At 43.3% G+C, this 12,423-nt stretch overlaps 2 protein-coding genes across 2 annotated transcripts; both read right to left on the minus strand.

Moving 5' to 3' along the window:
* Positions 1–16: 16 nt before the first annotated feature.
* On the minus strand, positions 17–6,916 carry LOC106655623 (glutamate receptor ionotropic, kainate 3-like). The gene is made up of 8 exons (XM_014376113.2): positions 6,787–6,916; positions 5,649–6,688; positions 5,371–5,565; positions 4,713–5,290; positions 4,208–4,635; positions 4,024–4,133; positions 769–915; positions 17–683 (listed from the first exon to the last, which is right to left on the minus strand). Exons 1-8 carry the CDS (start codon positions 6,914–6,916, stop codon positions 546–548), a joined length of 2,766 nt encoding a protein of 921 aa, XP_014231599.1. The 3' UTR covers positions 17–545.
* A 1,986-nt stretch (positions 6,917–8,902) lies between these two features.
* Positions 8,903–11,967, minus strand: LOC106655630 (tissue-resident T-cell transcription regulator protein ZNF683-like). The gene is made up of 3 exons (XM_014376126.2): positions 11,370–11,967; positions 11,050–11,133; positions 8,903–10,889 (listed from the first exon to the last, which is right to left on the minus strand). The coding sequence occupies exon 3, from the start codon at positions 10,219–10,221 to the stop codon at positions 9,595–9,597; it is 627 nt and encodes a 208-aa protein (XP_014231612.1). The 5' UTR covers positions 10,222–10,889; positions 11,050–11,133; positions 11,370–11,967; the 3' UTR covers positions 8,903–9,594.
* Positions 11,968–12,423: the final 456 nt, after the last annotated feature.

Below are 12,423 nucleotides of genomic sequence, written 5' to 3' on the forward strand. Positions count from 1 at the left end.
TAAGTTCTCTCTCTCTCTCTCTCTCTTTCTCCGCTCGACTCTCTTTCGAGCAATTGACACGCATTTCTGCTAAACATACAAACACGCCGCGTTTGTATATACAAAAAAGAACTCCTATATTATGGGTATACCGTGCAGTCGTTATAGAAAACGAAAAGCATTGTACACATCGCCAAATACATATACACACTCGACAAGCGCGTACAGTAAAACAACGCGGGAGTGTAAATGTATTTTTAGCTTTAAAGTGCAGCGCGCTCGTACACAGCACAGGCACGCACGAACTGTTAAAAGTGTTTACATTACGTATATTTCGCGCGCGTACAAAGCTCCAAAAACTATACATCCATAAAGAGAATAGGAAATCGTCGAAGACAAAATAATTCATCGATTAGGAAAATGTCTCAACACCTCCCGGTGGTGCGGGCATAATAAACAAACATACGAATATACACACACAAACACGCACATCATCGTACGGAATCGGAGGCATTGTACAGACAACGCCGATATGTCATATTTTATTATTTTATAAACACGCGCGACTAAGGCGTGTAGTTAATGGAATTGAAGTCGTTCGTCAACGAAGACTCGTTGGACGGTTTCCGATTGAGCACCGGCTTTATCGCCTTGGAGCCGCTGACGTTTTTGATTTCCGCCGTTACGGTTTGCTTGAACGTAGCCTGGACCACAAAAAGATAATAATTAATTAAATGAATGATGCATACGAAGAAAAAATAGATGGACATGTATATTTGTTAAACTTACGACGGACTTCTTCGTGACCTTGCGAACGCCGCAGAAAAATTCCCAGAGGGTGATGCCGAGCGTCAGGAAGCTTCCGACCGCGAGCACCAGAAAGACGCCCATCAATTGATCCCAATTCATGGGATCGGCGGTGGTCGATTTGGATTTCTTCTGAGAATGAAAAAGAAAAGAAAAAGCGATTACTTAGTTGGATTTAAAGTACTATTTTCACGTAAACATAACGTCACGTTTGTGAACTTAAACTTCTTTGAAATTATTCATAATATAACCGATTTGAACGGTTGAATTATAGAGTAGCTTGTTTGGTTTTTCATTGTTGAATTATATTTACACGGATAAAAAATAATTTTACTTTCGTTATTATAAACGTCTTTCATATTTGTATTTCCCATCTACTTTATTATTAATGATAGATGAATATTTAATATTGTATGTAATACATTGCGAGTTGTACAATTTACAAATTGAATTCTTCTTTGATACTGTAAGGTAAGTTTTTTAGTTCTCGGACTCTACGGATTTACTAATACGAACAAGTAAATACGTCAATCAATTTTCAAAATGTCATACTTCACAAAAAGAATAAATACATTTCATCAAACTCCGCAACTCAGTGACTCTGACATAGAAATTTTATTCAGGGAGATTTCGGAGTTGACCATTATACTTCTTAAAATACCTGGTTTGTGGCCTTTTGAAAACGAGAAAAAGCGAATCATAAGGGTTGTGATCATGTTCACTTTTTTCTTTTTATTATTTATTTCAACGGTAAGCCCGGAAAAATATATAAATTTTCAGAGATTTCTATTTCTACTTATGAAAAAATTAATTATAAAATTAATAATTTTAAATTGAATCTTTTTGCAGGCCTGGCTTTTAATGTTAGAATTAAACAAAAATGATGGGAGTCTTAACGTTATTACTGATTGCACTATTCAAATTTTTTTGTTTCTATACATTATACATGCATTATATTTATTTGGATTGAACAAAAATATAATAAATAAGGTAATGCGTTCGGTTTCTCCACTTTAGTTTTAAACTTTATCGTTGTAGTTTTTGCATCTACTTTCAAAGGCACGATTCGTTTTTCGGAAAGTGGCTGTAAATTGGTTGCAATCTACTTACGAAGAAAAAAAATTATTAAGGAAATATTTCAGCGCCTCCAATTTTTTTTCTAAGATTATTAGTGGTAAATGCGACAGTAGTAAATTAAAAATAGTTTTTTTTACTTATCAAATTTTGAAAGTTTCCACAGTTATCAGCTTTTTCTTATATACTACATTGCCAGTGGTCATCCCTTTCATCGAAAATAATTTGTTGGATAATGAAACTCACCAAATGCAACTTACATATCATATTACGACGGAACATTTTGAAAAGAAATATTTTTTTTATTTATTCATTGTAACCATGATTGCATCAACTGGGGTTGTAATTGTACTCTCAGCAGGCATTCACGTCATCTTATCGGCGGATTTATTTTTCATCGCAAAATTTAAATATATAGGGTAATATAGATATAAATTATATTTTATATAAATTGATTCTTATAACAGCGTCTCTAAGGTTAATTGCGTTTGATTACTCAGACTTCTTCTAAAACGAACATCTGATTTGACACAAACGAACGATTTTGTAGTAAATCCGGATCAAAAATCAATTTATATTCATTTGTCTAAAATAGCTCATGAACACCAAAGAGTTCTGAGGTAATTATACTTTTTCCTTCAAATTAATAATTGAATTAAAATGATTAAGTGTTTAACAGAATAAAACTACTATTAAATCTGTAAAATTTCTAGTGTAGCTGATGTATTCGTAAAAATTATTGAACCTCTTTATCTAGTTGGTATTTCAGTTGCAATATGTGACTTGATTTTTACTAGTGGCATGGTATGTTATCAATAATTTAGATTTTATTATTATATTATACTTGAACTCAAAACCAAGTTGTAACTTTAAGCTCATTTTATCATTCAGATGGTTGTACATTTGCGAAGTAATTTGAATTTTGCATTAAAGATGTGCTGTGGGTTACTTGGTGTATTACAGTTGTTAACTGTAATGACCTATCCCCAGCAAGAATTATCAAATGCAAGCAGTGATATATTTTTTAATTGGTAAATATACATATAGAATTCAGTAAAAAATTCTAGTAGTCACTTCTATACCAAGAATTTGTATTGTATCATTTTAAGTATTCATAATTGTTTTTTAACAGTTACTTTATCGATTGGTATATATTTTCCCCAAAAGTAAGGAGTCTTTTACATACCATGATGGTGAGATCTATGAAACCAACTGTGACTGAGTACATTTCTCCAAATATATTAATCAATTTTGAAACGTGCACCTCCGTAAGTACGGCGAATCATATTTGAATGTTCTTTTTTTAGCTGAACGTTTGAATTTTTTTCAGATTGTACGCTTGACAATGTCTTACATCACTGCTTTAATATCAATTGTTACTTAAAAATAGATGACCCAGTGGATCAAAATCAAATGTAACTTTTTTAATTTATACATACGTGAATTTCACAATGTGAAATTTTTGTAGATATTTTTATTTCTTAAATTGAAACGAAACTTTTTACTTAAATATAATCGATTGAAAGCGATTTTGTAAAATAGTTTTTTTTGTCAACAATATTCATAAAAAATAATTGTAAACGAAAATTATTTTTGATTTATCAATAACATGGCCATTGAATTGCGTCACATAAGTTAGCCTTGACTTATAGTTAGCATTATTATATAGCTTGCTTTGTTGCTAACTATGTTGAATTATTTCTTTAAAAAATGGAAATAATAATAGATAAATATCTCAATGTAAATTGGAGAATTCGTTGCCCTAATTTATTTTCACAAGGGTCAAATGTGTTTTTGCCTCTGAGTTTAAAGCGTTAACTCTCCGGGACGTGGTGACGAATTTACCTGATTTTATTTCACGGATTTTACATGTTTCCAATTATTTTATATAGGCTTAATAAAAAATGTATTTACATCGCTTACTTTGTATGAAATATTTTATAATATTCATATTTTATAATGTGAATGTAATCATATTTTCATTTCATATCTAATGTCAGAAAATTTAATGGTGTCAATTTAAATGTTTGCACTATTCAACTATCGTATTAATATTAATTTCACGTATACATGTACCCTCGGATTTTTCTATGTTTTCTTGGTATAGAACAGTAATGTACTATTTTATTAAATATTCATCAAAAAATAAATTATTAGACTTACAAAGCACACGGCGCCCTTTTCCTTCCACCACTTGTTGTACAGACCCTTGATGACGAGTTTTTCCTGCAAAACGGATATGGTCCTGCTGATCTGCTGATGATATTCAAAGTCTGAAAAAACAAAAACAAAATTAACCCATAACGCGTTTACGCATAAATTCATTATTACTCTGTAACAAACTCACTCTCTTTGTAAGCGATGGCGTAGGACTTTTGATCGATCAGCGGTCCAGCCTGCTCCAAATCGCACATCCTGTACTGTATGTACTCGATGCTCGACGACTCCATGATGAAGGCGTAATTCTCCGTCTGGGCCAGCTTGATGCCCTCGGCGTTCGACGAGGGCATGTAGCGCTCCCACTGCTTGGACTGCATGATCTCGGCGAGCTGTCGGTGCTTCGGGTTCCTCGAGCTCTGGAAGTACATGAAGGTCGAGCCGCCGCGCTTCGCGCCGAACTTGATCTTGGACTGGTTGTAGAGATCCTCGATGCCGCGCACGACTCGCACCGGGCTCTCGACGGTGAGGAAAGCCGTGAGATTGGCCGTGTACGTGGAGATGATGATGAGGCAGAAGAAGAACCAGAAGCCGGCCATGGCTCGGGTGGATATGGCTCTGTCGACGGGAAATTAATTGCGCGTCATTAAAACGAAGGGAAGAAATAAAAATAATTATATTGTCGTCGTAGTCACATTGGAGCGATTTCCGAGCCCTGCTGCATGAGCGCGCCGCTCGTGAACCAGAACGAATTGTTGATGGTGAACTGATTGTGCAGCTCCGAGGGCTCCTCCACGCACGGATGCGGATTCGTCCACTCGGCCGGGCTGATCCTGCCCAGCGCGAAGAACATCAGGGACATGAGCACGTAGGCCAGCGCCAAATAGATCCACACCCAGGTGTCGAAGGTCGACAGAAACGAGAACAGCGTCGCGGGGGCCTGGGCCGGCTTCTTGTAGAGTATGCTCATGCCCAAGTTCCAGAAGGCCGTGGAAAAGTCGACGCAGAGCTCGCGCTCCTCGGTGATGGTGAGGTCGGTGATGGCCATGTCCATCTCGCCGCTGATTATGCGCTCCATCATGCCCGTGCAGCGGCAGACGCCCGACTGGCTCTTGTTGCAGGCGCCGTTCTGCGCGTCCTCCTGCACGTGGAACGTGTAATTGAAGCCGATGATGCGGCTGAGCTCCTTGATGATGTCGACGACGAAGCCCTCGTAGCGCTCGTTGCCCTCGAGGCTCTTGGAGTAGTTGACTCGCATGGCGTAAGGCGGTGTCTTTCACGAGGCAAAAGTTTGGATTTTACGATGGTGCAATGTGTAAAATATAAAATAACATAGCGTTGTATTGTACTCACGATGGTTATGAGGATGTTGAAGTGCTTCATCTTCAGCTCGTTCCAGATGTGCAGCTCGTCGAAGCCGTCGTCGGGATTCCACTTGCCGATCTTCTTCAAGCCGGTCTTTTGTAAATTGAGCACGTCGAGCTCGAATCGCCTCCTACTGCCGTCCGTGTCGAGCATCACCGGCCCCGTCAGTCCGTTTATCGTGTTCTGTGTAACGCGTTACAACATAAAATAATACATTTTTCCTCGTTCAATCTTGTCACAATAAAATAAATGTAATAAAAACTCACGTAGAGCAGGTAATTCCTCAAACTGAGCCCGAGCGGCCACTCCACGGGCTCGTCGTAATTCTGCGGCAGCTTGTTGCCCCTGAGCTCGGCCGGCTCGTAATCGTAGGCCAGATGCTTGTAGGCCTGGGCGAACATGGCCACCGCGTCGAACACGAGGGCGTCCTCGGTGCGCAGCTGCTCCGGGCCCGCGATCTCCAGCTCGTCGAGGTGAGCTCGGACGAAGTCGCGCACGAACGGATCGTCGGGGTCGAGCAGTCGGATGCCGCTGATGTTGGCCCCGGAGTGACGATAGGGGCCCAGGTCGAGGGTCTGCAGATCGAGCGAGGTGACGAAGTAGCGATACGAGTCGGTCATCATGCCGACCTGCTGGGTCTGGGCGAGGATCGCGGCCAGACGCTCGTACGAGCAGTCGATCACGATGCTCTTGCAGTTGGTCGCCTTGGCACGCAGCAGGGGCAGGCTGTAATTGCTGCCGCCGCCCAGCGCGAACGGATAGACCGGATAGTCGTAGGGCCCGTACATCTTCAGGAGCTTCTCCACGGCGGCGAAATTGTCCGGCCTCTCGTACAGCACGACGAACGACGTCCAGTTGAGCTTCTTCACCATCTCCACGTAGACGTGGGCCAGCGTGCCGAGATCCGGATAGAGATTGATCGAGCGCACCGGGTCGTGCTCGATCTCGCGCCTCACCACGATGTTGGGCAGGTCGTGCAGCTCGCACAGGCCCTGCACGTAGCGCGAGCTCAGCTCCGAGTGGGGCCCGAACACCGCGGCGAGGCCGTAGTCATTGACGACTGGGTCGCGCGCCCCGTGACCGGCCAACTCGCCGAATTTACGATGGGCGTCGATGACGCCGCCGTCGACCTCGAGCACCAGCGCGGAGATCTGCAGGAAGTGAAACTGATCGCAGTCCTGGTGGCGGGGCTCGCACTTCTGGATGCGATCGCACCAGTGACGATCGAACAGACAGCTGTTCATGCTGCGTACCGCGAGCGAGAAGGATCTGCGCATCGACGAGCCATTGCGATCGAACAGGCCACCTGTTGCCGCAGCCGCGATGACGATAATATAATTTATAAAATTAGGATCCTATAGATGTATCGATCGTGAAAAATGGAGAAAAGTGCGAAAGCTTTACCTATGACCGTCTTCGGAAGCTCGACGTAACTCGTGGACGGGTGCACTTGCACCGAGATCAGTAGCAGCAGCAGCAGCAGCGGCAGCAGCCGCCACGCCGCCGCAGATTTCAGACTACATTCGATCGACATGATAGCAGCGATTTCATATCTTCCACTGGCGCGAGCTTGCGGGAGGACGACGTCGAGCTTTTTTCGTCGTGGGACATTGAACGCCGACTAGGAATTGATCGTGAATTCGAAACGAGATCCTTCTACGTACTATATTTGATGCAAAAAATTACTAGTATATTGTTGCTGGGCAATTCTCTCGCTCTCGTGCAAGTGCTGCACGGACCTTTCTTTTAAAGCTCCGACACGTACGAACAGCGTAACACATGTACCCACGCGCGCACATAAACGTTATACACACGTACATATATTATTGTTATTGTTATTATTATTTTCATATGTACACGTTCGCGATATTAATAGAATTCTCCAGTCGAATACTCGCCTTGTATATATCGCCAGCTATAAAGTTCGCGTACAAATGTGTGTGCTGGACGGATGCACATGGAAAGTTAAGCTCGACACGTCGACGCACAATTGACAAACGTAAAAAAGTTTATTATTTACGTACTACCACTTTGAGCAACGCAAAAAGAACCATACGAGTTTTTTTATAGTTGAGGCTCTTGTGAATATACGTGCAATGTTAAGTATATAAAACTGCGGAAACGATGGATTGCAGCGCGAGAACGAGAGCACACGAGCGAGAAACTCATGCGCGCCGCGGGATCGAGCGTGCGGACTTGCACTTGTAAAATATATACGTATGGAATGTGTATGTACCTGTTGCACTTTGAATGGACTCTTCAAGTATATGCGGGCGGAAGAAAAGCTCGGCTCCTCCGCACTCCTTTCCTCCTTCTTCCTCCCTGGTACGATATTTTTTTCCACGCTCGAACCGAAATATCGCGTCGGTACGGATGCGATGTTGACGATTGCGACAAATCGACTGTCCGATTGTCAGACCAGTGAACACACACACACACACACACACACACACACACACACACACACACACACACACACACACATACACACACAGAGTAAAAATCTGTCTTTTTTTTATTCGCTATAATTATCGCACGGACAAGGCGAGAGACGGACCGAACGACCGAGAGAGAGAGCGAGGAGCTTTTTTTTATTTTCGTCCAAAGTTACTCACGAACAAAAAAATGAAGAAAAAAAATATTTCGGCGTGCAAGAGAGGCGAGAACGAATGAAAAAAAAAAACACACACACAAGAGTTCGAGGCGCGCGCGCGTGGAGACAAACATCCATGACGGCGGACGCGTAGCGAGTGCGAGAGCTTTTCGCGCGCGCGTGGCGACCGCCCGACAGCACAGAGAGTAGAGCTTTTTCGTGCGCGCCTTGACATTTTACCCCTTCCGCTTCCGTATACGTTTGTGTATGCCTCCTCTCGCTTTTGGAGCGTATTTATCCGTACGATGATTATGACGATGATGCCATACTATAATTGTTTTCCTTGAACGATCAACCGGTGGCTCGCGACTTTACCGATGCTTCGTGTTTCCATCGAGTTTTTATAAGAGCACGCGTGAAGATCGTAATCTTATAGATAAAAAAAATATTTAAAAATTTAAAGAGTATTCGCAATGAATTTTTTTTGCCTTCGTAGTTTCAAAAATCTTCGAGACTTTGGCCGTGTATTCAACTGAGCAAATTCTTTTTCAATGTATCCATACACTTCGACAAGTAAGCGACAGCTGTCCGTACGTATACGGAAATAGACGCGCAAAGAAAAAATAAATAAGAAAAACAGAAAATGTATCGATTCCCGCGTAAATTTTAAAAAAGCCATATCGAACCGAGGCAACACGCGACACATTTCACTCGGATTCTCATTCCTCCTCCTCCTCCACCACTTCCTCTTCTTCTTTATCTTCGTCTGCTAGAGAGTATAGAGTACCGCGTAACGCGTTTGATGCGGTAGCGCTGCAGACATGGAAAATGTTATAATGCACACTTTATATGTAGCTTCGAACAATCGGTGCGGGTTTTCTGGTGGGAAATTTTTTTTTTTGAAAGAAAAAGATATTTTGCACTATATTTTTTCAAAGTTAAAAACTTTCATACAAAGTTTTACCTTTATTCAAGTTCAAATGAAACGTTTTTTTTTTGCTTCTTTTTTTTCTGTTTTTTTTTTCTGTTCAACTTGAAAAGAAATTATGCGCTAGTTTCGTACATAAATGATTATTGATACTCTTCAGTTACAGCGTGTGGTAGTTTTCTCTTGCTGAAAAGTTTTTTTATTTTTATTTTTCTTTTGTTGCAATTACAACTATGCCCTAACATCTAAATATAACTTTCAAAAGCTTTCAGATCAGTTACAAACATAATAAATAAAGTTTTCTCTTTTTTTTTCTCAACTTGAAATTTTTTTCTCGTTCATCCGATTTTTTTTTCCTTTATTTTCTCAATTATACAGGCTGAAAGTTTATGCAAGTTTTTTCCCATTCTCTTCGTAATTTTACACGCTCAGCTTTAGCCTAGCCCCTCGGAAAGCTCAGCATCGAGCGGCCCGGAGGCTAGATTTAAAGATATACAAATATATCTATGAATTGATTTGTTTTGTTTCATTTTCTGTCGAGCAAATATATATAATATATATAATATAATCGTTACATTCTTCATTGATTCATCACAATCGTATCAGAGTTAACTTTTATTCTCCTTTTTTTAATAATTAAAAATTATCGATATACTTTACAAGAAACACCGGCACACCCGAGCAGCGAGCCTCAAGTCTTTTTCCGCCTGAACTCGTGGCTCTTGATGCCCCGATGAATGACGTCGTAGTGGCGCTTGAGCTGTCGCTTCTGGCCGAAGCGCTTGAAGCACACGTCGCACTCGAACTCCCTGATGCCCTCGTGTATGATCTTGACGTGCTGGTCGAGGTAGCTCTTGCGGCTGAATATCTTGTGGCAGAGGTAGCACTCGTGCTCGCGTATGTCCGCGTGCACGATTTTCACGTGCTGCTTCAGGTAGCTCTTGCGGCTGAAGACCTTGCGACAGACGTCGCACTCGTGCGACTTGATGCGCCTGTGTATCGCGTCCACGTGCTGCTTCAGATTGCCCTTGCGGCTGAAGGTCTTGCGGCAGACGTCGCACTCGTGCAGCTTGGAGCGGTCGACGGCCGAGGCGCCGTACTGTGAGGCCAGACCTCCTGGACCGGCGTTAGCACCGCCGCCAGCGCCTCCGCCTCCACCTCCGCCGCCGCCGCCGATGCCGACACCGGCGATGTTGATGCCGTTCTGGCCGATGCTGATGTGATGATCGGCGACCGCGACATGGTGATGGCCGTGCGACCTCTGGAGATTGTTCACCAGTATAGCGGAAAATCTCAGCGTGTTCTCGAACGCCTCCATGTACGCGCTTTACGATTATCGTTGGGCTGCCGGTACGATTGCGATCGACAATTTATGTACATCGGCAGATCGACAATCCGCACATGCACAAAACATACACTTATTACTACTATATAATAATATGTACACAGAAAAAAACACAGAACACAAACACGCGCGTCGCTTACAATTTCGCGCTTTGTTTTTTACTCTCTCTCTCTCTTCGTTCAGTTCATTACAATCGCGCGAACGACGTATAACGACTTTCTTCTTCTTATTCTTCGTACTTTCTCTGTCTCTTTACTTTTTCTGTTGGTATACACGTAAATATATACGCGTGTACGTTGACTTGCACAGTGCCCCGTGTAGGTGTGTATGTGTGTAGTTACGTTTTGTTGCCAAGGGGAGGTTCGGCCGTTGCTATATCACTGGTGGTGGAGTCGGCTCCTCAATTACGTAGTCTCTCTCTTTCTCTCTCTTTCTGCGTTTATGTGGGTATCGTGTGCTAATTTATGCACGCACACTCGTAGCAGTAGCAGCAGACAGGCCCCAACAACAACAACAACAACAACAACGACAACAAGCTGATATCCTCCTGCTGAATTGTCTAACGATATCCTCTCGACGACGACGATCCTGTATCACGACTTCTTCGGCCTGTGTATCCAGGTGTGAAGCCTCTTTCTCGACTGTGTAACACAGAAAACATATGATCGGACGTTATTTCGATGGTTACATTATGGTATCGCGCGCAAGAGAGAGAACTGCTGTATACACTTCACAGTAGATACGAGAGTCTCCATCATTGGCCTACCGAATTACTTATTTCGTGCTGCATCGTATACTCACTGGAAACTTGTTGGCTTCGTCGATCCAAGCTTTGTTACCCATATCATGCGGCTGCAGTCGGGCCTCTCAATTGTCGCTCGGCTTCTGCAAGACACGCAAAAAGAAAAAGGAGAAATCGTTAGAGCTAGAAGGTAGAGTGCGATGAATAAACAAAAACACACGGGGCGCTCTGTATCGTATATATACGCGAGCAGAGATAGCAGTAGCAGGAGCTCCGTTTTTCGACCGCGCTCGTGTGTGCGTGCGTAAACTATATATAACACGTATTATATATATGTACTACTACAGATCATGTCAGAGTATAAAGCGAGGGGGCTTACTTGATGGGTTAGGTTTCGCAATGCATCGTTTGCCATTGTTTACCAACAAGAAATTGCTGCTGCTGCGGCTCCTCCTCGGCGAGGTCGCCGTTTAACACGAGCGTGTATAAACACACGAGCCGAATTCGAGAATACACGCGCACAGAGAACGAATTCACTCGCGAAGATCACTACTGCAGCACCGAGTCGAGTCGAGAGCCATGTATTATAGTAGTGTAGTAGTAGCGACGATGATACGCGACCGAGCAAGAATACACGGAGCCGCGTTTGCTGCTGCTGCTGCTTCTTATGCTATCGATATGTGTGTATCTCTCTCTCGCTCGCTGCGCGTATTCTGGCAGTCAGAGTCACTGCTGCACTGCTGCTACTACTACTACTACTACTACTACTACTACTACCCGCGCACCGCAGCTGCAGCAGAGTATGGTGGTATAGCGTACGCAACTGCACACGAATTACGTACTGCTGTATATACATATACAGCCATATGCTGCCTGCGACGCGTTCGTGTGGGTGGCTGTTTGTAAATGTGTGCGGCGGGCCCCTGTATTTCGACGACGATGTATATATACTCTAAAAAACTCGCGCGAAGTTGGCCGAACTATACACTCCGCCTAATACCAGTATATATTTCCTTGCGTTATCCTATATATGTACGCCGCGCGCGCGCTGCGGAGCTCCGTTTTATTAAAGTCACCGCTGCAGAACGCACCGCTGCTATCGATTATCAAGCAACTTCTCGCGTATTTTCTCCGTCTCCGTCCGACTCGTATATACAGCGCCGCATCTGTCACTGCAATAATAACAACAACAACGACGAAAAAACTGCATATAGGCGCAGCAGCGAATTCGCGCGCGCGGCTGGAGAACCTATATAGTAATATGTATAGTGTATAGAGTGCTATACAGGCGCGCGTATTAGGGCCGAGAGCAGAGGCCGCCGAGGCGTGCAGTTTGCGAGCGGTGCAGTGTGCCAAGTGCATCTGCTGCTGCTGCGACGTGCGTATACTGCGGCTGCCGCAACGGCGATCGCGCGAGTCTCGACGACGATCGT

Source organism: Trichogramma pretiosum, unplaced genomic scaffold (assembly GCF_000599845.2).
Source record: "Trichogramma pretiosum strain Unisexual culture from Peru unplaced genomic scaffold, Tpre_2.0 scaffold96, whole genome shotgun sequence".
NCBI classification, from domain to species: domain Eukaryota; kingdom Metazoa; phylum Arthropoda; class Insecta; order Hymenoptera; family Trichogrammatidae; genus Trichogramma; species Trichogramma pretiosum.